Genomic DNA, 26,396 nt, shown 5'->3' on the forward strand with positions numbered 1-26,396 from the left:
TTGATTTTTCTGTCTTATTTTCTATCTTATTTTTCTATGACAACCCTTTCTGTGGTCATCATTAAAACTGAAGGTCAAATTTTTGCTCCAAAATCTAGCTGTGACCTTTCGTTTCTGAAGGAATGCCACACACATACCAGAGGGTCACAGGGAGCAAAGTGTGTAGGATTTTGGACATGGTGTTTTTTCTTTCCTTTCTTTTGTCTTTAAACCTGGTCATGTAAACAAAAGGTAAAATGCAGAGAGAATTTGTGACTAACAGGCTTTCTTTGGTGAATCATTGCTGGGGTTTTTTGTCCTGTCTTTAAATTAGTATGATACCCATGGCCTATTTCTGCTGACTCCTGCTCAGAAAATGCAGGTTTCTTTAGTCTCTGATAATCCTGAAATTTGGAAAATGCACTTTAAATCAGTCCCCCTGGGAGAACAGTTTGTCATGTTGCTTAGTGAGGAACTTAATCATAAAGAGTGACTCACCCTTGAATGGCATCATGCTTCGCATACAAATAAAAGAAGCTGTCATGCAACTACAAAGATTCTGTGCTATTTTACTGTATTGTTTGCAGGAGTATCTCATCATCTGATGTGCAGAAATAAAAATCTAGATTTTTTTTTTGTTGATTTTTGGGGGTGCATTTTTAATTCTTCAGTGTTTTGCAATTTAGTTTTTAATCGGTTAGTTAATGGTAAGCATGTAATGTGCTTACTTTGCCATCTAAATCCTACCTTTGAAACTTCTCCAGAACAAACAGCCTGGGTTGGTTTTTTTTATTGTTGGTGGTGGTTGGTTTTTTTTTGTTGTTGTTGTTGGGGTTTTTTTTTGTTGGTTTTTTTTTTTCCCCCAGTGCTTTATTTTCAAGCAAAACACTTTTCCACTTAGTGGGTGTGTAGTGGGTGGTTAGGTTGGCTGGAAGGTCTAATGCAGAAGAAATTGTCTTGCTGCTGCGGTTCTTCACAGTCTACCACCCCTACAGAGTCATTCACCTGTGGAATGTGGGACGAAAATATCTCCACTCATGCATAACACTGGTAGTATTTTACTCCCACACTGACCATCTGTAAAAAATCCAGTACTGTATTTCTAGTTTTGTTGAAGGCCCTGTGGTAGCTAAAAATTAATTCATGTTTAGGCCGGGTTGTTTGCCAGAGTTTACATGTGGATTTTGTAACACAGCTGGGACCAGGCAGCCTGCCCATCATGTGCCTTAAATAATAGATCTTTCTTCCTTTTTTCCCATGTGAAATACTTGGTTATTGAAGCCACTTGGAATAGTTTTGCTGGGAGAGCCACAGGAGGAACTCAAATGTCAAAACAGAATGTTCTGGGTTGGAAAACAAATAAATCTTACCTGCCTTGCTATTGTTAAGTGGTAGCTTGTTTGTTTTTTTGAGGCAGGGGATGTTTGGTTTGGGTTTTTTGGGGGTTTGGGTTTTGGTTTTTTTTCCTGGTATGCCTGGGTTTTATATTCTTTTCTTTTCTCCTTGGTTTTGAAAGTAATTAAGAGGCTTATAAATACATTCCAAAGAAAAAATACCCAAATGTATCAGTGGAAGAAGGCAAGAAATAAAAGGTTGTAAATTCATATTTGGTGCAGTATTAGATGTTCTCTTGGTTGTGATTCTGGGTGTCTTAATTTTTCATACACATGAACCAAGATATTTCCTTGAAGTCTAATGAATACATTCATCATTTCACAGAATCACAGAATCCCAAGGGTTGGAAAGGACCTCAAGAGATCATGTGGCCCAACCCCCCTGCAAGAGCAGGGTAACCTAGAGTACATCACACAGGAGCTTGTCCAGGCGGGCCTTGAATATCTCCAATGTGGGAGACTCCACAACCCCCTGGGCAACCTGTTCCAGTGCTCTGTCACTCTCACAGTAAAGAAGTTCTTCCTGATGTTAACGTGGAGCCTTCTATGCTCCAGTTTACACCCATTGCCCCTTGTCCTATCACTGGATATCACTGAAAAAAGCCTAGCTCCATCATCATGACACCCACCCGTTACATATTTGTAAACACTGATGAGGTCACCCCTCAGTCTCCTCCAAGCTGAAGAGACCCAGCTCCTTCAGCCTCTCCTCATAAGGGAGGTGTTCCACTCCCTTAATCATCTTTGTGGCTCTGCGCTGGACTCTTTCAAGCAGTTCCCTGTTTTTAGAGGGACAAGTGACAAGAGTCATAATATCTTCTCTGTTCTTCATTCCCTTATCTGCTAAATGCAAATATATAACATTTAATTGAAATAAAAGGCTGTAGCACAGATAAGCATAGGGGTATAAAGATGTTTATAGTTTACCTGTGTGTTTAAGATTATTACTAATTGAGGAGACTAACGCAGTTGGTCTGAGCCAAGTGCAGTTTTAGACAGCTGTATCATAATTTTCAGTGTTCTCTCTGCTCCCTCAGTCCAGCACTGATGGGAATTACTTGGTGGTTTTGTAACCAAACAAGGAAGACTCAGCTTTCTTCTTTTTTTGCCTTTCCCCTCTCAAGACAGTCCCTTTCCCTGGGACCCCAAATTATCCATCTGTCAGCTAGTGAAGCCCTTTTTTTTTTGAATATAAGTAACTGACTTTTTATTCTGTCTCTCTAGAGAAGCTGTTATTTGGTTCCACTAGGAGAGCAGGATAAAAGCAGGGTCATAGGATTTGCCACTTGTTCATAAATGGTACATGAAGTTACCCTGAGGAAAGGGTTTAGGGTTGTTCCCATCTTGCTGCCAGTTTTTGTTTCTTTCTTTTTACTCAAACATGATTCATCTCCTACTGAAATCACAGTTCTCTGCAGATCCAGTGAAGGCATTACCATTTTTCGTCTGTGTGAATTGCTGGGAGTTCCCGTAAGACTTTTTTTTTTTTAACTCCAGCTATTGTGTGATTAGGTTGTAATTAAATGTGTTACCAGGTGGTAAAAAGGTTCCTCTAAGTACCTTTGGAAGTCATTGCTACAGAGTTTGTGCCCTGTGTGGGTAATTTTCCAATTCCTGAGTTAAGCTGGGCCACTATCTAACATTTTGTTTCCATATTTATTTCCCTCTTTCAGTGGAGGATGAGTGTGACACAGACCCTGTGCTGTTTAAGACAGCTTGACATAGGAAGATTAACTTAGTTAAATATTGAATGTACAGAGTCTCTCTGTAAGGATGGCTCCTGAGAACAGATTGTCTTGACAGTCTATCACAGTTATTTTTATGGCCATGTGTAAAATGAATGATTGCTCTTCTGCCAGCTGACATTGATTCTGGGTGATAACTGTACTTGATTTTATTGATAGGCACAACGGAATAAAAACCCAAAGGGGACAGATTTCGATTAGATACTAGGAGTAAGTTCTTTAATATGAGGGTAGTGTTCAATGCCAGGTTGGACAGGACTTTGAGCAATCTGGTCTAGTGGAAGATGTCCCTGTCCATGGCAGGGGGAATTGGAACTATTACGGTCTTTAAGATCCCTTCCAACCCAAACCATTCTGTGATACTGTGAAAATACTCTGTTGTGTCCTTTGCAGTGCTAATAGAAGTAGAGATTTGGAGAAGAGGAGAAGGCAGATTATTTCTGTCTGAAGCTGCAGATGTGAGAGAACAAACATCTGCATGTGTGTTAAATAAGCTGAATACTTGAGTTTGTAGTAGAGGGTTCCTTATATACTTGTGGCTAGATATATGCCTAGGTGTTGGGCATTGCCATTCTGAATATTACTGTATTCTGCGATGGAACTACAGTCCTAACGTACAGGAATCCCACACTTTGTTTCTTCATAGAGACTTTTGAAAAAGCATTTGCTAGGGAAGGAACTGTAGTGGCTGATGTGATTCAGTCCCACAGCCAGCTGGCAGCGAGTTGTGTTTTAGAGGCTAGGCCTTTATGAGCTGAGAAGAACAAAATGATCCATCTGCTCACCCTGCTGTGGGTGTATTTGCATTCATAAGAAAGAAAACTGAAAAATATGCTTATCCTAGGCTCTAGGCACCTTTTGGCAGTTATTCTAATAACACAGTTTAGAGTGATCATCAAAGCCAACAGTTTTTATCACAGAATTTTCTAACACAAAGATCAGAAGTTAAACAAAATACCAGTGCTCACAGGATAGTGGTCTGGAAGAAGATACCTCATTTAACATTTTACTTTTCCAAATTCCAGTTAATAAAAATATAAGCTTTTTAACAAACTCTGGATTCATGAAGGTTGGAAGAATTAAATTGTGGATGCTTCATTTAATATCCTGGAGGAAGCATCATTCTTATATAGAGAGATTGATGGCTGCCATCTGGATGGGTGGGCTTTGATGATAAGGTACAAGATGCATTTACGTTTTTCAACAAATATTTAACGTCTGTCAAGGAAGATTTGTCTTTGGTTTTGTTTTTTTTTTTTTCTTTGAAATTGGCTGCCATGGAGCTTGGTCAATTATTTGCTAAAATCAATTTCTCCCAAGTAACTTCATCTGCTTCTCAGCCAGGAATAATTGGCTTGTAGTTCATAAAGATCATTCAAGGATAAGAGTGTATGGATGCTATCTCTCTGTTTATGGTGTCTTTTTTGATACTCATTTGCCTCCTCTAGGATTCTCAGCATTAAAACTGTGCTATTTTAGGAAGAAAATCTGTCAAATGCCATAGTATGTTAAAGAGCATCCATGGCAATGTTCTGTGGTTGCTTTATTTCCTATATGAAGGTCCCAGCAAATGCCGTATCTGATGGGTGCAGCAGTGCTGGATGCCTGTGTCCAGACAGATCCACAAGCCCATTTAAGCTTGTCATCTAGCTGTTAAGCTTGTTTTTATTTTATAGCATAAAATAACAAAATAGATTATACTGACACCCTCCTCCAGTGAAATCTAAACCATATGGTTGTCCGCCTCCACACAGGAAAGGGATGATTGTATAGGCTCCATGAGAAAACTTGCAGGAGCTTTCGTGTGCTCTGCTCGATTTGCTGCTAAATGGACAATCTCAGACTCCAGTGTAGTCACTGTAGTTCCTTTGGGAAACAGAGACGCTAAGAAGCAGTTGAGCACATCATTAACTGTTCTGCTGACAGCAGCTTTCATTTGGCAACACTGTTTATGGGAGAAGAGGTGGAAATTGTTTCTAGTGCTAATATTTGTGGTCCTAAATAGAAAATCTAGCTCTTGAAAAATTATCTGGCATTTACTTTGCAGGTTATGCCCACTGGAAGGGTCAGGTGTTAAATTCAGATGAGCTTCATGAACTGTATGAAGGACTTAAGCTGAACAAGGTCAACCGGTACGATTACGTACTCACAGGTAAGAAGAGCTTGTTCCTTGAAGCTCCTATGAGATGTAAATAGAAGTAAAAGAACATAAATCACATCCCTCCTTATTCAAAACCAAGCAATTGCATTTTTCCCTCCTTTGATTCCTTCTGCAGTTTTGTCTGTGTATGACAGTCTCAACTGCTCATGCTGTTTAGCTGGAAACAGCCAGTATTTCCAGCATTTTAGGTAAATCGATTGCCTTGTATAGTTCACAGACTTGTACAGGCCAGTCATGTACAGACTTAATTAATGTTTTGGGAGTGTCTACTGAAAAAAAAGGGTGAGGAATGTCAGAGTATTATTTTAGAATTTATTATGAAGACATGAGTTTAACTATTTCTCCTAAATGTGCAGCACTGGCACTCTCTAGTGCTACAGCATGATTTTATACATAGCTGTCTGTCTTCCTTTTTTGTACTTGATCATTCTAGGGCAGTGCCTTGGATACAGACTAAACCGTAAGCAGGGTTGGATTTTGGTTTTGACTTTTGTCATATATCTTGATGTACTTTTTTTGTTGTTTTTTTTTTTCCTTTTGTTACCATGTAGGTCCTTTGAATGGATACAGTTCTGCAGTACATAATGACCATGCAGCGTTTTTCATTTGCTTGCCATTAGGCAAACAAATGTAGAAGTATTTCTATATTTGCTTATAAATTCAGACAAAAATACTTACAAATATAGACACAGAGAATTTCTTGTAGAATGTTTTCTAGGAAGGAGAAATTCTGTGTGCAGTTTTTATAAAAAAATTGCTTCTCATCTAATACCTGTTTCTCAAATGTAGATTACTGGCTGGGTTTCACCTCAGTAAGTGCTGTGCATCTAGTTTAGATTACAGTATCAATTTTTTATAGCTGTGAACAGTCACTTTTTAAAGGTAAACAGAAATATATTGCCAGACTTTATTGATTTATTGATTTAATTTCATCTCTATACATACAGGAAAGTGCTTCATTCACAGGGAAAACTTTTAAGTGTCTGGGTCATAACCCTAATAAAGCAGTCTTTCTGTCTTGAAGGTTGTGGCATGTCTGAAGAGTTATTATCAGTTCTTCTTCAGGAAATATCTCCAAAGTAAAGGAGACTAAATAGAAAATAGACTGGATTAAGGTTAAGAAATTAATTTCACCATAAATGGGTTCTTTGTGATTGAAAAATAAATGATCACCCTTTCTTTCCTCACAGGAACTCAGAGGGCATTTTCAGGGAAAGCACCCTTTTGTATTGCAGGAGTTTCAAGAGATGTTAGTATGTAAAATTTGTAAACGTTTTAAGTTGATATAGTCCTTTTTTATTTTACTTTCAACTCTTTGAAGAGACTCACAACTCCTTTGTTGTCACAGTCTTACACTGGCAAAACGGATGTAAGAAATTAAAAATGGTAGAAGGAAACCCAGAAATCTTCAGCAGAAAAAAGTTTGGAGAAAAATAAAAGAAATATTCATTAATGTGCCTTTTCAAATTGGATTTGTGGGTAGATGGGTCAGTGTGTTCGTGTTCATTTAAAAATATCTCTGGGTGTAGCCATTTCAGTATGGAAAAAAAGAAGGCATGGGTAGAAATGGCACTAGTTTCTTAAGATCTAATAAAATTCAGTGGTTTAATGTTCAGTTGTGCTGTGGTCAAACTTACAATTCAGATTTTTTTTCATTCAGGGCCAAAAAGACAGATTTATTTATTTTTTTTTCTCTCACTGTAGTGCACAACTGCACTTTGTACCTCTAACCGCCCGCATTTGATTGTTCAAACATGGAAAAAAAATTGTCAGCAGGTGGGATTTACTGTAATTGTATGTCTGATGGCTGTCAATATCTTGGCTGAAATTGAAATTATTATTTTTAGGCTGATTATACAAAGTAACACTTTGTTAACTTCTGTAGCTGTTAATTACTTGTAGATCTCCATGTATTTGTTTCACTTAGAGTAAAATACTCAAGGTAAGAAACTCCAAATCAGTGTAATTTTTTTTAAACACCTCTGTCAATAACATTAATCATTAATAAACATAATCTGGTTTGGTTTTTTTTCAGCCAGTCTACCATCACATGTTATTGTAAAGAAAAATCTTGGCTTGGCTCTTTTGACTGATTAACAGTATTTCATAGACATAAGACAAAGCATTTTGTCGAGAACTTTTTGCATTTCTCTGCAATATCTAAGAATTGATCAGATTTGTGAGTAAAAAAAAATAACTCTCCAAAATGTATTTAAAAATATGTTAGTGGAGTAGACATTTCCAAGCTGAACATTTGAAGAAACTACCTTGCTAAAAATAGTACTATTAAATGAACTAAAATCAATGAAAATCAAATTATTATTTAATAGATGTTGTAAATAAAGCTAATGCATAAAGTATAGAAAGAAGCATCTATAAAATAAAGAAACTAATGATGAAATAAGAGTATTGTGGTCCTAGCATTGTGATTAGGGCCTTGAGATATAATAAAACTTATTTCCAGCTTATTTCATTGCTAAGCTTAAAAATAGGAATTTTATTGGTATGTCAGCCATTGCTCTAAAATATTAAAGATTAATTCTCCATGGCATTAATGTGTTGGACCAGCATTAATAATTTAAAAAAAACTGTTTCAAACTAGAGTACGTGAAAAGTATATGGAATTTAAAATATTTCTTATTTACTAGATGATAAACAGGACTGATTCAGACTGCTGTTTTGAAGAAAAGGCATGTTTTTTCCTTCAAGTCTGACCTTTCTGTATATATGTTCAAGCATTTTGAAGTTGTATGAGCCCTTCTTACATAACATACTTGGTAAATGGGTTTTTATGGTTATATTTGTATATATATTTGTGCAAACACTGTCTGAATTTGTCTTCTACTTATTATTCCTGAATGAAATACTAAAATGTCTTTGTTCTCAAAATGCATCGTTCAAGAATGAGAACTATGCAACATTCCTATCCAGAGGAAAAAAAAAAAAAAAAGCTTGTGAAAACATAACTTCAAAAGTGTCTTTTTTTCCCCAAAGGGTATACAAGAGACACATCGTTTCTTGCAATGGTGGTGGACATTGTCCAGGAGTTGAAGCAACAGAATTCTAACCTAGTATATGGTAAGGATGTATACTGTAATCCTTTCTGCTTCATCAGTGTACATGCCCAGCGTTTTAATGTTTTAGGATGAAAACCCTGGTCTGACATTACCCAGCATTTCACAACCATCTTGTACTCTGGTCTGGCTGAAGTTGTGTTTCAGCATTGCTTAAGTGTTGAGGGAGTCAGGTTTTTATCTTTATGATTTTATGCCTTTCAGAAATTTTCTTGCATTGTGCTGTCCAAAGGAGAATGCGCCTTGAGGACTGATTGGCTGTACCAAAGAAAGACTTGTAAAATCCCAGCCAGTTGATGCTGTTTGTAGTTCAGAGGCATAGCCTGTAACTGCTGATAGATGAAGCCTCTCCTTGTTTTCCAAGTCAGTCAACAGCAGGATAGGCTCTCATGTTATCCTGCTATGGTTTCATGTTGCATCCCAGAAATGTCTTACTATGCCTTATAAGCTTCATAATTTAGCTTAAACTCTGAGGTTTATTTGACTCCACTCTGGAGCCCTCTGCTAAGATTGCCTAGGAGCACTCAAAGCAATAGACTCTAGCAACTGTTGTTGACATGTCAAATTAGACTTAAACCTGTGATAAAAATTTTCTTCTTTCTTTCCTGACTCTTTGAGTGTTTCAGGACTTTTGAACATACCCAGCGTAGGCTTGAATTGAGCAAAACGTTTAGAGTGACAGGGCAAAGTCAGTGAGAATTTAGTGGAATGTGAAGCTGTGAATGAAGGTTTGAGCCTGTCACCTTCAGGTTCTGTAAACTGTGGTCAGGAAACATCTAGAATGGTTTGCAGGATTTGCACAGTGTGATATCTGACTTAACAATTTAGAAAAATGTAGCAGAGAGATCTTCACGAACTCCAGGTTTGCTGCTTTTTAGCCCTTATTACCACTGTTGTATTGCCAGCTTTTCCGGAGCCTTGTACTGGTAAGTGAAAACTAAAAACTGTTGGAGTATGAGCAGAAAGAAACGTTTAGCTCTGTAGAACAGGAAGGAAATGGTCAGATGATGGGAACACAGGCAGGCTTCTAAGATCCTGTATATTTAAGAAATAGATTATAATGTAAGGAAATGTAATGTAATTCAAGGCCAGGTTGGATAGAGCCTTGGGTGACTCGGTTTAGTGTGAGGTGAGCCTGCCTATGGCAGGCAGGTTGGAACTAGATAATCTTAAAGTCCTTTCCAACCCTAACTATTCTATGATTCTATGAAAATACTTTTAAAAAGTAAATTATATTACCCTCATTTTACTCATAGAAACTTAATTAAACACTGACCAACCCTTGATTTGATACTTTCCCATTTGTATTTCTTTTTTATCTTGCTAAAAGCTTTTTTTAACTTTTATTACAATGAACAATGTTCATTTTTAACACACAAAGCTACGCTGTTTCCATCTTCACTTTGAAACTGAGGGAGTTTGGAGTATGTTGTTAATACTACTTATAATTCATAACCTGTGCCAAATGAGTGTTGATAGGAGTTTATCTACTTTGGCATGGATTTTTCTTCTTGTTTATTGTAATACACATATTTATTTTATGTGTACACACAGCATTTTGGTGTGTAAGTTTGGCATGTATCTTTTTATGCTAAAGTAAAAATAGGACTCTCTTCACAGCTATCATCTTCTCCCACGTTTCTTCCCCACCATGTTACTATTCCAGAGTTTTGATTTGGGGAGTGAAGGGCGAGGGCTTTCTGCATATTGCGTATCAGAGGCCCCATCAGTCAGACCCTCATACTCATCACTTTCAGATAAAACAACATGGAAAAAGTAAGGAGAGGGTGCCTATAACCCTCTGACAGTTTTTTAAGATGCTTGGCCTGCTCTTTCAGAATTGGCAGTCACCAGTTATAAGTTTCAGATTGAGTGTGCTGCAAGAGCTGTGAGAATATGTAAGTTGTAAGGTGCTCAATTCTGTTACATAGCTACTACTGTTACCTAGAACTTTTCCCTCCCATGAGGTCTCTATAATTGTACCCCATTTCTAAAGCCACATTTATTCTGTTACAGTATGCGATCCAGTGATGGGTGACAAATGGAATGGAGAAGGCTCTATGGTAAGTACTTATCTGCTTGGATTCTCTGTATAATGAGTATTTGCTATATAAATATGTATAAAGATTTACTAATTTTAAACACCAAATCTAAGCTACTTTACCTTTGCTGGATTTGGATTCCAGCATCAAGAAAGTTTGTTCTTTGATTTCCTTTATTTGAATGAGTTTAGTATTAGAATGATGGCTGCATAGCCATGGGATTATTTCTAACTGTTGAGCAACAAGGTGGAATACAGACCACGTCACCAGGAACATACCCCTCTGCTCCCCATCTTTGTCTCATTGGAGTTCCCTCATCTGTCAGGAGATCTGTTTTGGCTGATAGCCCGGCTGGCATTATCAGTGATCATTTGAATTGACATACCACTTCAACTTAAATGAAGATGACTTATTTCGTGTGAGATCCAACAGCTCTAAGGTGTGGGGCTACGATCAGTGACAGAAGGTTTCTGTGTGACAACAGCAGGCAGCATACTGACAAAGAAATATTCCTTTGTGATTAAAACTTGCAAATAGTTTCGGTAAAAATGCAGTGTGGGAAGAGATCAGCAATAGTAATTTCTTCTGCCTTAGCTAGTCATACACTATGAATTCCTCTTTGTTCCTGTACCTTTCTACAGTTTACCTGTTCATAAAGCATTACCTAGTGGTCAATACTGTGGTGGGGTTGTATCTGCTGTTTATACAATTGGAATGGGTGACAGTAACACGGGGGCCCATAGAATCATAGAATGGTTTGGGTTGGAAGGAACCTTAAAGATCATCCAATTCCAAACCCCCTGCCATGGACAGGTAAATCTTACACTAGACGAGGTTGCTCAAAGCCCCATCCAACCTGGCTTTGAATACTTCCAGGGTTGGGGCAGCCACAGCTTCTCTGGGCAACCTGTGCCAGTGCCTCACCACGCTGACAGTGAAGAATTTCTTCCTAATGTCTAAATCTCCTCTCTTCCAATTTAAAGCCATTACCCCTTGTTCGTTCATTACATGTCCTTGTAAAAAGTCCCTCTCCAGATTTCCTGAGACTAACAGAGAAAAAAACATGGACAAAAGGGGGTTCTGCCAGAGATTATCAGCTACTAGTAAACAATGAACTTTCGTTAAAGGTTTTGTTAAACTGAGTTACAGCAGGACTCAGGATGGTGGGGTGACCCCTGTACTCAGTCTAACCTGAACTCCTTCCTAGCTGAGCTCCAGTGCATACCAAAGCTGATGCTTTTCGGCTTTGAGTCTCAAGAACATACAGGCTTTTGGGGCTCCTGTTACGTCTTAGTTTGTCCCCTGCTTAGACAACTGATCTCCCTTTGCTGATGGGCTGTATGACAGCATGAATGGTAGTTGAGGAAAGGAGAGTTGCAGTCCAATATCTCAGATGCTGCTGACAACATTTGATAATGTTCCTTCTCCCCTAGTATGTGCCCAAGGATCTTCTCCCAGTCTACAGGGACAAAGTTGTACCTGTTGCTGATATAATTACTCCTAACCAGTTTGAAGCTGAGTAAGTACTTATTTCCTTTCACTGACAAACAAACTTGGGGTAAAAGCAGGGGAGACTGATTTTATTATTTTATTTTATCTCAGTATAGTTTATTTGTTTTGATATATTGCTGTATGTATGTATTGGGTTTTGGTTTTTTAGCTGTTCAAGGAGACACCTTATTATATGTCAGAATATCAAAACTGTTTGGGTCAACCCCCTAAAATGAGATTCAGAATTACCACTATGGGAACCTGTTGTAGGAGTTAAGAATTTAAATGTCCTGCCCGTACTGTCTACATAGCTGTGACTCTTTGGTCAGGGGATAATCTGTTGTGATACATAACAGGCTGTCCCCCTAAGGGGAGGAAGCAGCTGCGTGGGAGATGAAAAGAAGACATTTGTAAGGGAATTCTATGGTCCAGGGATCAATACAGGAAGCAGGTTAGGACTGGTGTGAGTTAGGATGGCTTCAGAAGCACTGTGTGTCTCTGCACGTTTCTTTTAAAGACAGTGGTCTGGTACAGCAGACCTTGTAGCTACAAACGCTTTAGGCCTGTATGGTGCAGCCCAAGCTTTCCTCCTTGCAAAGAGTAAACAAAGCAGTCATTGGCTGGAGAGCTTGTGCTTTTTTAAGATTTGTGTTTCATTCTCAGGTTACTCACGGGCAGGAAGATTCACACAGAAAAAGAAGCTTTAGAGGTAAGTAGGCAAGGGGTAGGATGTGTATGATCTCTTTTGGAATTTCTGCCTGCAATGCTGTAGTTTGCTATTTGTCTTCAACCTTGAAGTCACTTTGGCCTCTATCCTTTCTCTCCATTTATCCTTAAAGCTGGTGCACTCCAGGCACAAACCACTTTTAAGTTCTGGTATCAGGCTCCTGGAGAAACTTCCCGCAAGAACCACAAATAAAGGCATTGCAGTGGTAATGGGTAGATCTCTGTGAGTTTGTTTTCCTGCAGTATAAGAAGGGGAGCAGAAGAACACGCTGTGGAAATGCGGTGATGGGGGTGAAAACCCGGGTGACCCTGAGCGGTAGAAACCTGCATAAGTCACTCCCTCTGCTGTCTACAAGCGAGTCGTGCAACAGCAATGCTGAGTGTTTGCAAGGAAGAGAGCTTACCAGCAAACTCTTACAAGGATTGTTGAATACACTCTGAAGCTTTTCCTGACAGTGCTTTTTGGTGCTCTGTTTCTCTTCCTTAAATTGACTCAAAAGGGGGTGAGACCTGGGTTGCAAAGGAATAGGGTGCATAGATGAGAAACCAGATTGGGAGTGATGGCCTTCAGGTACTTCCTGGTGAAAGACAGACAAATCCACAGCATAGACGGCCGCTGTCATCACCATACAGAGATGATAGATTGCCTGCAAACATACTGCATTGAGGTGTAAAGATGTACGCTTTTAAACAAACTGAGGAAAATAAAAAGCTGCATGGCTTGGTGGAGGACAAAATAGGAAAATGGTTTTACTGATGTCTTGGGAAGGGCTGAACTCTTTGTTTTGTTGACTGATCAAGTGCTTTCATAATGGTTTGATGTTATTTTTTCCAGTTTGGTTTTGAACTTCAAAGGGACACAAAATCTTTAAACAAAAGGCAGCTGCAGTGGCACCCTAGAGAGTAGCTGGGGTCTCTGGGCCCAAATGTTTGTTGTTTTTTTTCCTTCAGCAACATCATGCAACACGGGTTGATTACCATCTCAGGACGGAAGCAGCTCCAGCTCTTTTAACTATCCATCCACCCTCACTCCCCTGCAGTTTCAGACTACAACACTGTGCTGGGCGAGGCTGATTAAACTGCTTCATGCTACTAGCTGCTAACTGAAACCTAGTTTTTTGATTCTGGTCCTCACCAGCGGAACCACAGTCTGAAGAACAGTGCTATTAACTGTACAGCCATCAGTTCTAAGTTTGAATATTTCAGCTGTAAACACAGTTGCATGTGCTAAACAATTTTACAAGTTCTTTTTCTGACTATCTGATTCATGTAATAGCTCTTACTTCTAACAAGTTTTAAAAAAAATCTCTTCTAAAGAGATAGAATTATACTTAGGAATGGAAGCATTTTTAAAATAGTTGCTTTCAGGATATTATATTCTAATGTCTCCCCAGCTGCATGCTATATATAGATAGTAATAATCCATGCTGGAATTTATCCCCTTAGGAGGTGATAGGAATTCTGCATCTATTTCCATGGTGTGACATACTTTCATTCATTTCTTTAGCAAAACAGTGGCAGCAGTATAGTCTTCTAACATAAAATTAAATATAATGAATTATTAATGTAGAAGTGACTAAGTCCTACAGGTGGAAATAGTGGTGATTAGGTTCTTGGTGAGTTATGACTGAGAAATACAGTAGAGTTTATTGTTACCTCACATACACACTGATTATGTTGGCATATGCTGGTGGATTTCCTACTTCTTTTAAAACCCAGCTGATGTCTGTGCAAAGAGGTCTGACAGCTGAAGAAACTTGGAGGCTTAGGCAAGAAAGAAAAACAATAGAGAATTAAAAAATAGCAGAAATAAATCCTTATCATTCAGCTGCTCCTGAGTCATAGCTAGCCGGAGAGGATTTTTAGTTAAACTCTTCTGGGAGAATTAATATTTTATCTGTGTTTTATGCTGAAATCATTATTGAAGTAATTCCTTCTTCTGTGAAATTGAAGTCACTTCTGTGGCAATTGATGGTGATGTCAGAAGTAGAGTATTAATGAATTTAAGTGAGGCACACACAGAGTGGAAATGCACCTGAAAAGGTACAGAATTTACAGGTGTAATTTGGCATTTGTAACAGAATGAGAAAAGATTGTGACAGACACACACTTGTGCCTCTGATTTAGCTTTTTAACTCTTCATTTTTGCTAACTCTTGAAGTAGTAGCTAAATAAGACTTCATGACTTGGAGTTGTGACTTCTCTAGCACCTGAGCTGCCATCTTGAAACCCTTGCATGTAGCTGTATATTTGTTCTCTTATTCTTTTGATAATATGTTCTGAAAATGTGATGTAGACAAAAAAAAATCTGATCACATCTGAAGCAGAGTATTCTTTTCAGAGCAGCATCCAAAGATAATACAGAGATGCTTGTATATTTTAACAGGTGTGTTCATTTAAATAGATATGTTTTCAGTCTACTACTTAAATAATTTCTCCTAATTCAATGAATTCTTTTGAGTAGAAACTCTTTTTTCTCTTTACAAAAGATGCCAAAATAAGGTGCTTGTTAAAAATCCTTAGTACTAAGAATGATGCAAAGTTTAATCAACACACATTATAGTGGTGATTAAAAACTGATTTCTGCCTGTTTGCACATGGAAAGGTAATGGATATGCTCCATGCCATGGGACCAGAGACTGTGGTGATCACAAGCTCAGACCTACAAGCACCTCTAGGAAACGACTACCTAATTGCTCTGGGAAGCCACAGAAAAAGTAAGTCACAAACTCCTTCATTAAACTGTGGGTTTTTTTAACCTGCTCTGTGCTTTCAGTTACCTTCAGCCCTCTCCATAAATATGTGGTTTCCTGAGCAAGCTGCTGCTGCTGTCTAAATGAAAATAGGTGGCTCTCAATCCTACATGAAAATAAAGGTGCTAGCTACCTGCTTCCTCTTAAGTGAAATATGTACAGTATATAAGTTGTAAAAGCTTGGCAAAGTTTTGAAAGGTAGCATCTTTTAGAAGAGCTGGTACAAAGTTTACAGTAATCCTTAGCATCTTTGCATTGCAGACAACAAAGGAATTAAAATCTAGTAACCACTTTTAAATTATAGTCAATGCTGTTGTATTAATTGCTGGGTCTGTTACTTAACTGTCTGTTTTATTTTAGCTAAAGCAGATGGTACCAAGATGACACAAAGAATTCGAGTGGAGTCTCCTAAAGTGGATGCTGTCTTTGTTGGAACAGGAGACTTGTTCGCTGCTATGCTTTTGGCATGGACGCACAAGCATCCAAACAATTTGAAGGTTGTGAGAGAAATTATTTATGTCTCTGCAAGCTTAGACTGTTTATTTTTCCTTTATTACTGCATTTCTGTTTGACAAATAAGATGCTCTTCTCAAGAGAGAGAGACTGCATGCATGTATATAGTTATATTTTTTGCCCTCACTTCATCATAAGCACTGAAATCAATTTATCGGATTATGTTATTCTGTTTCTTTCCCTTTAAGCCCATAAAGTCCTTAAAGGTGTGTGATTTCTAATACCCATTTTGGAAGAAGTAAGGGTCTAAATTTTTTCCCCCAAACTCTAAAAGCTGAATATGTTATGTTAATGCAGGTAGCATGTGAAAAGACTGTGTCAGCCATGCAGCATGTTCTGCAGAGGACCATTAAGAGTGCAAAAGGTAATTAATTCTTATCTTGTTCCCTTGTTCTGTCCGGATTTAGAGCAGAAGAAACATCTAATGAGATTTCTGGGTTTCCTGGCTAAAGGTAGCTCTCGGTGTAGAAGCAGACAGAGGATTTACAGAATGAGAGCTTCACAGTCTTGTTCCTTACTGTGTCCTCCAAGTTTTTTTATTGTTGACAACACCTGCCTGAAGATGGCACTGTTCAGCTTGTATTGGGACTGCAGTCACGCTGACTGCACTTGACTGCTTTGTAAAACAGTGGTGGAAGAACTTGAGGAAATGCTGAGTTTGATGTGCAAGAGAGCTTCTGTTTTAAGTGTAGCTCACTTACTTTCCCTTGGGGTGCGTGTGTTTAGTATTGAGAAGGGATTATCAACTAATAATAAACTGTCTGTTTGCTGTGTTGGCCATGTGAGAAGTGATTTTTCTTTTTTTTTTGTTTGGTTTTTTTTTTTCCTTGTCTTCTCTCCCCTTGGAGTTCCCATGCCTTTCAGTTCCTAAAGAGGTCCAGATCTGTTGGTTCTTGGAGCATGGCTGTGTCACTTTCTAATTAATGGCAGAGCTGTGTTTCTTTCCTGGAGAGTGGTACAGAACAGGGGTGATAGGAAATCACAGTGCTGACCTGGATCTTCCACCTTAGAAGCTAAGGGGTAGTAAGGGAGACTGGGGAGGTGAGGAGGATAAAAAAAAATAGTGGGGTAACAGAACAATGTAGTTTGTTCTCTTTTTATACTGCTATCTTTAATGACATTCTGATGTACTCTTTCTAGCACAAGCTGGAGAAGGAAACAAACCAAACTCAGCCCAGCTGGAACTGAGAATGGTCCAAAGCAAAAAAGACATAGAAAACCCAGAGATCATAGTGAAAGCCACCGTGTTATAAAGGTTGTATGTCTCCAATAACGCACAATGTATCGATGTCCTCATTTCTTTCCTGTAAATTGTAATATTTGCCTTAGATCTGTGACAGAAATATGACTTTCATGAAATAGTGCCCAGCATAGGCAGGTATCCACTCTCAAACATATGTGCTGGCCTTGCTCAGTTTTAAAAACAAGTTGGTGTGCATTGAAGCATATTGCCGGGCATCAAAATGGCTGTCAAATTCATGTGGTCTGTGTTACCCAGGGCAAGAGAGTACAATGTTCACAATGTTCCTGCCTTGCCAAAGACTTTAGATGTGAATTTGCTAATGGAATGCTTGACTGACTGGAAAATATTTTTCAAGATGGCATCCAGTGCCAATGGAGCTGGCTCCATGCTCCCTTTTCCTGGAGGTATCTGGTTACCTACTCTGGTATTCAGTATCTCAGCTGCTATGAAACTAAGCAGGGTTAAGACTACACACAAAGTTCTGATTGTGTGTGGGAGTACTTTGAAGATGTTTGGCATATAAGTTCTCTGAAGTGACCTTGAGGAGTCATTCACATTACTGATAACTGCTCCTGTTGTCTATGAAGAGCTGCACAGTTTCAGTTTTTACAGGTACTGGCTGCTTATTTCTGATGTCTGTGGGCACCCACATGATTTTCTTCCAAAAGCTGCTCCAGAAACATCTTCATAAATATGAATTCAGTAGCACTGCTTAGAAGTTTGTAGTTTTGCCTCTGAGGCCAGGTTTGATTCTTTATTTTTTACTAAGGACAAACATTCTGCAAGGACAAAAGAGAGAGCAGCTCTTGCCCTGAAAGCTGGCTACCCTAGTTTGTTCTTCATGGGCGGATGCATTTACAAACTGCCTAGGCCACTTCTATTTAACAGTAGTGAGCAGTATGGGCAGGCTTATCAATGAAGCAATGTTATAAAAGTAGTATTTGTAATTTACTAAACCTTACTAAACTATGTATGTTTACCAAATGCATACAACATTAATTTGTTCATAATGTCTCTGCAGCCTACACTGATTAGAGATGACAGAAATGCATTATTAGCATTACTATTAATGCATCTTTATTTCAAAATTCTGCTTCATAAGGTTTCAGAATTGGATTCTTAGTAATATCAGCATCCTATACATCACAGGGAAATATTACACCAGTAGGGCAGATATGCTGACAGTACTGACCACTTCTGTATGATTTTTGTATGAAACTGAGGTTCTTGCTTTTCCCAAGATGAGGTTTAGTGTGATGTTAAAACCAAATTCAGTTGATGAGCTTTATTTGTTTAAGATGTGTAGGGAGATTAAAATTGCATTTCTATTTCCAGTGACATGAAGTAAAGTTGTATTAGTGGAAAGGGCTAATTTTTCCTTGATTACTCGAGTATGCTTAGGAAACTCACTCTTGAGTATCTCCAAGATAACTTTTCCTGTATCTTCCTCATCACACCTGCCTAACAGATAGTGTCACCTGCATAGCTTGGGAGTCCCCAGAAGAGCTGGTGTGGAGATTGCTTTGGCCACTGAAGTCTTCATTTATCCAACCATTTTTGTGGATTTTCTGCTATTGAAAAAGTCAGTTGGTTTCACGCAGTAGAAGAGTAATTTACCCTTAAGATGAATTTTTGGCTGAATAGATTTTTTTTTTATAGAGTAAGGTTTCATGATTATTAATAATTTTTGAAAACCCTCCATATTTTTCATTTCATGAAGCAAATGAAATTTAAGAGATGAACACGTTCTGCAGTAAATGCAAGAGGCGAACTTCTTGAATAGTGAATAATAATTTTTTTCTCTCATGCATTTGACATTAAAAAAAAAAAAATCATATGTTGTGAGACTTTTAAGGAGGGTGGAAACCCCACCAGAAACGACCTACAGAATGTGACTCTACTGCCACAGTTTTTAGTAACCACTGCCATAAAATAACTTTCTAGCAATAATAATTTCAGGGATGTGAACAGTTGCTAAAATTATCAGTCAGTAATAGAGACGCTAGGGGAAGGGTTGGACCAGATGATCTTAAAGGTCTTTTCCAACCTGGTTGATACTATAATTCTATGAGCTCATGGCTGATAGCCAGCATGGAAAAAGACATGAACTATCTTGACAGTGTGTATAAATATCTTACAGGAAGAAGTGAAGAAGAAGGAACCAGGCTCTTCTTGCTGGTGCCCAGCAAAAGAGTAAGAGGCAATGGGCAGAAATTGAAATACAGGAAATTACATTTAAACATTAAAAAAATATAAATCACTGTGAGGATGATAGAACACTGGCACAGGTTGCCCAGAGAGCTTGTAGAGTCTCCACCCTTGGAAATACTCAAAACCTGACTGAACATGTCCTGGAGCAACCTGCTGTACTTGACCTTGCTTGTGCAGTAGGATTGGACTACATGATCTCCAGAGGTCACTTCCAGCCTCAATCATTCTGTGATTCTGTGAACTACAACAAATTGCCTTTCTTTGTGGCACTGTATTTTTAAATTAATGCAAATGGTTTTTTTCTTCCTGAGACACAAACTTCCAGACATGCTAGGAGATAGGTCAGCATTAATAATTTGCCCCCTTTTTAGGTATGCTGCTTTTTGCTTGGGAAGTTGTGCTAAGAATGTAATTGCCTTTTTTGATAGTTGAATTCAGCAAAGGTACTTAAATATTGTTGCTGGTGATGCATTCCAGCAGTTGGACACAAAAGGATTTTAACTGCTTATAGCATTGATTAAAGAAGTCTTGCACACCATATTCCAAACACAACTGTGAGTTTATTTATCTTTTAAAATTAGACTTATTTCATGTGGAAGCATATAATCCCTACCATACACTTGGGAAGAAGGGATCAATATACTGAACTTCCCTGTCTGTACGTATCATGGTTGACTTTGTGGCATTATGCTTGACACTCTTACCTGCCTGGATTGTATGACCCAGGAAGTGGATCCTACTGTACTGTTTTCCTGTATCCAGAGCTGTGGAATGCCCAGCACTCCCTGAAATAACTTCATTGCCAGTCACGTAACACAGCTGGGCTTGGGAGTTGCATGGGAACAAATTGAAGGCCATATGGTGGCCATCCCTGCTCTAGTGCAGTGCAGAATGTAGATTTCCAGTTCTTCATATCAGTGGACCAACAGGAGAGAGAAGCACAAAACTGGCTTTTTTATTTTTTTGTAAGAAGCAGTAAGTAATCGCTGTCAAAGAAACCTTTCCTGTTGGGAGCATGTGCTACAGAAAGCCCTTTTAGTAAGGGTGAGACGACACAATTTCTCTTACCACTAAAAGAAGTAGACTTTCACAGGGGAAGTGAGAGAAAGGCAAGGGCTAGCTTTCTCTGAAATAAAAAAGCTTGGGATTTAGGGAACCTAAAGCTATCTTGCAAACAATGTTTTATCTGTAAACCATAATGAACTGTCATCTTGACATAAAAATCTATGTTTGTTGGAGCAGCTTCTACCTTTCAGGTGTGGTCTTTTCCCACTATGAATCAGTTCAGTAATTCACACCTTCCCTAGAAACTGTGACATATCCATATTAAGAAAAAAAAAAAAACAAAACCCACTAATGCACTCAATTTGCAAACGTTCATATTTTGAAGTAGCTGGATTCTGTAGCAATGGGCTGTTAGCTTCTTCTGCTTAAGCCTCTGGGAGTTGCTCATGTGATACCTGTTTTAAACTCTCACTGACCTGATCTAAATTAGGTTGGGTTTATGTCTTCAGTGAAGAATTAGGCTTAACATCTCTTTAACAGGAACAAACAACAAAATTATCTGTAAATATCTTCTGTAGCTAATGTTTTGTAGTCACAACAGGCTAACAGGTATTTTTATATGTCAAGATACACATACTTGGGTGCATTTTTATTTGTTAAGAGTTACACAGCACTTTTTCATACCATTTGCAGAACAAAATTCAAAGACTCAGCATGGTCCTGTCCAATCTTTTATTCCTTCCTGTCCTTCCACATATAATATCTGTATCTCTTTCTGAGTTCCTACTTGGTGCAGCTGGAAGGTGTCTCAATATTAGACAGCAGCTCACTATTTAAGGGATTGGAGGGGACTTACCAAGGTCATCTGATCCACTGGCAGATCCTTAGATAAATAAGAATGGTTAGACTAAACTAGTTTATGTCCTAACTGATTACCGAAGAACAAGCACTTTAATCCAGAGAGTTCAATCAGTAACTAATGGATAATCTTCCATGACCGTCCTAACAGCATGAAAGGTGTCTGTAGCCCACCAGTCCAGCATTAACCAGTTAGGGACTGCTGACTTCACTGCCACACATACTCTCATGTGTACATGTGAAGTTAGCAGCAAAAGATTCTTCTAATACGTACACGTATGCATGGGAGTGATAGATGCTTTTTGTTAGTGTCCAGTCGACTTCCCCACCATTCTTTCACCCACTGGAAGTAATTTGTGTTGGATCTGTTTTTTCTGGAATGAATTTTGCAGTGCATGTGGTCAGCCATTTTGATTACTCCCAAGTGCATTCATTTGTGGAGCCATCATGCAGGAGAGACCAAAAGTTGTTTACAAAAGATCTACTCTATTCTGGGCCTGTATTAGTCTCTACATGCTTAAAATTCCCACATACCTCTTTGGGAGACGTGCATAAAGACATTGTGCTACAGTCAGTGCTATTCACACTCTATATAGACATTTAAGAAATCTGCTGTATAAATTGTTAATGTTTTGTTTGCTGATTTTTCTCATAAATGGAAGAAATCTATAGTCAATATGTTATACAGAAGAATCAGAGGACCAAGGTTTCCAGCTACTCGTACTGCCTTTTTGATTATCTTAACTGTGTCCTGAATGGATGGTGTTAATTTGTTGTCCAAGACTGTTATGGTGATTGTATTGATTTATTTTATTTTAAAATATGTGGCAAGGAAGATTGTAATAAAAGCATCTACATTTAATATACTGTGCACACACAAAGTGTTAGATCCTATTTTTGCATATGTGAATAATTTCAGAATTAAACAGAACAAGAACAGTTCGATAGTCTTGCTGAATAAAGCAGATGTAATTAAAGGTCTCCTTACTTATATCCTAGTATAGAGAAAGGGTACTTGATGAAGGAGCACACATTTGAGTGCTGTAATCATCTCATTGTAAGATAGCAGCTATGAGGAAGTAACATCCTTCTTGTCTTGGTTTGTTGTTTTTTGGGTTTTTTTTTAAGAAGTTTCATGGGAAGACAACTGCTGGTGTTCTGCACCACTGCTCTTGCATGTGTAGGATTTCTGCGTTGTGCTCTTTATTCCTACATACAAGGTGAGATGAGGGGCTTGGAACATGAACCCTAACTCATTTTTAGGTCTGTTTCTTATGCAGTGCTTAGCTGCACTCCCCTTTGTGGAATTTTTGTCTTACTGTGTAAGTTAGACCTTACAAGGCTATGCATTAGGAAAACAGTTGCTCCTGCATGTCAGAACGAGCACTTCTGTCAGCGCTTTATCCTATCTTCTGCTAGGGCAGCGTATTCCATGAGGAAGAGAGCAGGTATCTGGTTTAATGAGAGCACTGGGTATTGGAGAAAGTGCTACCTCATTATGCTTACACCCACGGGAGAAGTTTGGCTTATATCTGTACTAAAGAAAACCACCTCTCCTGAGTAAAAGCCCTTGCCTGTTTAAAGAGTATTCTAGAAGCTGAGAAGTGTTTCAAATTTTGGTCAGTCTTCAGCCAAAATTATTTCTTCATAAATCAAAACGCAGCTGGTTTTGCATCTCATTGCAGCTGTACTGGCTCATAGACTAGTCATTCATCTCCTGTTAGAATCACAGGATAAGGTTATTCTTTATGAAAGATACTTGCTTCTAGTGAGATCCTACTGCTAAACAGTTTTGTAGCTTTCTAAAACATGTCCGTTGAAGACATATACCCAACCATGGAAACTAAGGTTTGAGATGTTCACTCCCAGCCCTGAAAATAGCTCTTCTCTTTCAAATAATGAGTAAACCAGCAAGTTTATACATGCATGCAGGAGCAGACTGCAGGTAGATCTATGAGGTTCAATCAGAAACTGGAGGAGTGTGCTCTACGCACCCAGCGAAGAGCATGGAATGCAGAATGGAAGGGAGCTGCTATTATCAGCATGCTTTTTCAGGAGAGCCCAAGCTAGGTTCTCACATTTTCCAGAAGGAAACAAAGTCGTTTGACTTTCAACAGTCTAGGAAAGCTCTCATGAGCTTTATCAGGAAAACCAGTACTGGATAGCAGAAATAGCACTACCAGCCACCAGTTTGGTGGTGTCACTGCTGCAGCAGCAATGAACCTTGAGGCAAATGTGATGCTCCCAAGGCTGCTCTTAAAAAAGAACACATTCCTAACTTGGTGCCTACACAGTGCAAATAATACTAATAAATCCATGATTTGCAAAGCAGTGAATAAGGCAGCACATCATTCAGACAGAGAAAACCAGCAACATGAGAAGGCTATGCCATATGTTACCACTGAAATCACATGTACTCCTTACCTATTGCCCTGTGGTTGCACTGCTATTTAGAAAAATCTCTGTGTAGAAGAGTGTAATACATGTACTCTCTGTGTGTATGTATGTATCTCGAAGCTTTTATTTGCAGTGTGGTGGGGGTGGGAAACAGAATTTGGGGGCTGGCTGAGTAGGCCTTCAGAAAGTGAGCAGAAGGTCTTAAAAGAATTATATTTTTATAGATTGTACTTAAGCTTTGGATCCCAGCCACATGTAGCCTTTTCTTCCAGAAAAGTAAAATGATTTGGAGACAGAATCAGGTGGCTGTAACATAGTAGGGATAGAACAACCCCAGCAGCCCTGGACAAACTGAATAACTTAAGAAAAGATGCCTTTCAAAGTAATATTTTTCTAGTGCTAAATTATTAAAGAAGTGTTTATGAGCAGACTTTCTATGTACTTTGTGTGGTGCTTCGTACTGACCACATAGACCTGTTATACGTCTACACATCTTACTGATTGTCTTCGAGGTGTATGTAGCAATTGAATGACGTTTATGACAGAACACCAGTGCAATTCTGTGTAGTAGCAAACGATTTAATTTCTGATGAAACTGTAGGCTTTCGTAGTGTTTGTGTGTTTTTCTGCTTGGCAGTTACGAGTTGTATTCTTTCTGCAGTAAGGTTTCTAGGCTTGATTGTAGAGAGGGGCAATAGGGTGGTAGATGCCATTGTTTAAAAAGAAAACCCTAAATGTTGCTACCTTATCCATGATAAAATCAGGTGAGTTTTGTGGCATAAACCTGAAATTTAGATTTTGCACTGGAATCAAATATCAAACACATCTAGGGCAGGTTAAAAGTATGTGATGAGGGATCTGTTTATTTAATTAACATCCTTGTCTCAAAACTGTAGGCCGTGGAGTACGAGACTCTAAAAGTGAGTTATTTGGACGGTTTAGGCTTGGCTCTTGTTCTTTGGAAAAGAAAGGTAGAGAATTACTGGCTGCTAGGATAAATTTGACCTGTTCAGCTCAGCTACACCATAAAACCCTGCCCTGCCCTAGCCTTCCTTTCCCATCACCTGTGCTTTCCCTGCTACTTGCCTGTCCCATAACGAGTGAAGAGAATGAGCTAAGACCAATGGGAAATTTGTCCAGCCACCCCCCCCCCAACCCCACCCCCCCCCGAAGTTTTGTTCTCCTTTAGTTCCCTACCTCATCCCGGGAACGCTTGTGCTGCTGCTAGGGAGTGGTTGGGAATGTGCAGATAGACAGATGAGGGAGCATGGGGTTGCCTCTTTTCTTGGCAGTGGGATAGATGCTGGATAAGCGGAGCTTAATGGCAAAGCTGCACTGTGAGTGGTAAAAGAAGTCTTTGCCAGATGAGTACTTGCAAAAAGAGCTGCAGGCTTGTGTTCTCAATCCAGCCCATCCCTTGTATTGCAAAAACATCGTGGTACTAAAAGAGTTTGTGTGACTGTTCCTAAAGATCTCTGCGATGCTCGTGCAGCATAGAAAATAGCACAGAATAAAGCAGTTATCTCACTAGGGAACTGAGTCGGAAGATCCAGGTGGAGAAAGCTTCAAACCTACTTGCAAAGCACTTGCATGGGGTCAGAATTGGCCAGCTCTAGCTCTTTTCCTTCCTGGACCCTTCAAGTAAGGAAGAAATCACAGAAATAGGTAAATCAATAAGGCATTTAAGCGGCATTAGTATTTCTTTTTGGCCTACGGATTTTCAAATCTTGCCATACTGAAGGTCTCTCGCTCATAAGGGTTTTTCAGAGGAGCCCTTGCCAAGTGATGTGATAGAGCCTGTCACAGCTGGCTTGGAGCACGGCAGCTTCAAACAGACGGCCCTGTTGGATGCCACCTGCAGACAGGTACTGCTGTCCTGTGGCCTGTATTTAGTACAGCACGTGTTCACGTGCCTAGTATGTGCTCTACGTGAATATAAGCCTTGCTAGGGAAGAAAACTGCAGGGCTTCTTGCTGGAGCCGCAATGCTGGGTGGAAACACTGGAGAATTTAGCAGCCTCCAGTGATCTTGCCCTTTGCTGGTAGTGATTGTTTGTGTAATATATCCCCTTCAGTACTGTTTTCTTTCTGGAAGATGGGAGGGGGACAGCCTATATGCTGTTTTGATATGCTTTTAGCTGGCTGAATGGGGAATACAAATCCAGACTGATAAAATGGAGGGGAGGGATAGCCGTGAATTTGCCCAAGATCCAAGTGATTAGATCCTGAGATTTGTCTCTAATTCAGAAATAATTCAATATTGACCAAACAGGCGCCATGTCTTCAATGGGGTAGCATCTGGAAGAGGCCGGTATTTAGGGTTTTTCCCCAAAGCACATTTAGCCCCGCTCTACTGTTTGCTGAAAACGTCCAGTGCAGATGCCACCAGAGCCTCATCTCGTGGAATAACACTGTAATAAAGAATGTGGTTTTCTTGTGAAAGTCTTGACCTCTTCTTATGAAAATAACACACAACTCAGTCTTTTCATAGTGTATAAGTGAAATGTAATTAATTTTTTTTCTATAAATTACCATTTCCTTTCCAAAATCTTTGAGTTCGTTTTTTTGTTGTATGTTGTTTTGTTGTTTGGGTGTTTTTTTCCCCTTGGTGATATGTCTCTTTCCTCAGTTAAGTGGAAGTTCCCAGGGATGGTAACTGTGGGATTCATGTGCTGGCATTTGCCGCTCTCTCACAAATGCCTCCTGTAAGCTACCTGGAGCTGAGCCTTGTGCCTGTCCTGCTGTGTGTTACCTCTCCTTTGCTTGCCGTCCACCTCAGGGAAGCAGATGGACGTACTTTCACTT

General features: G+C 39.1%; 1 protein-coding gene across 1 annotated transcript in view; it reads left to right on the forward strand.

Moving 5' to 3' along the window:
* The window catches only part of PDXK (pyridoxal kinase), a 49,303-nt gene extending 32,145 nt beyond the window's left edge, over positions 1-17,158 (forward strand). The window contains exons 3-11 of the mRNA XM_061359268.1: positions 5,166-5,270; positions 8,274-8,357; positions 10,370-10,416; positions 11,829-11,914; positions 12,550-12,595; positions 15,218-15,329; positions 15,726-15,862; positions 16,176-16,242; positions 17,019-17,158. Coding sequence (XP_061215252.1) covers positions 5,166-5,270; positions 8,274-8,357; positions 10,370-10,416; positions 11,829-11,914; positions 12,550-12,595; positions 15,218-15,329; positions 15,726-15,862; positions 16,176-16,242; positions 17,019-17,131 — 797 coding nt within the window. The 3' untranslated portion in view covers positions 17,132-17,158. The remainder of the gene's footprint in view (positions 1-5,165; positions 5,271-8,273; positions 8,358-10,369; positions 10,417-11,828; positions 11,915-12,549; positions 12,596-15,217; positions 15,330-15,725; positions 15,863-16,175; positions 16,243-17,018) is intronic.
* Positions 17,159-26,396: the final 9,238 nt, after the last annotated feature.

This window comes from Neopsephotus bourkii, unplaced genomic scaffold, assembly GCF_033783945.1.
Source record: "Neopsephotus bourkii isolate Nb327-2 ecotype Australia unplaced genomic scaffold, CSIRO-AGI_Nbou_v1 NB_962, whole genome shotgun sequence".
NCBI classification, from domain to species: Eukaryota; Metazoa; Chordata; class Aves; order Psittaciformes; family Psittacidae; genus Neopsephotus; species Neopsephotus bourkii.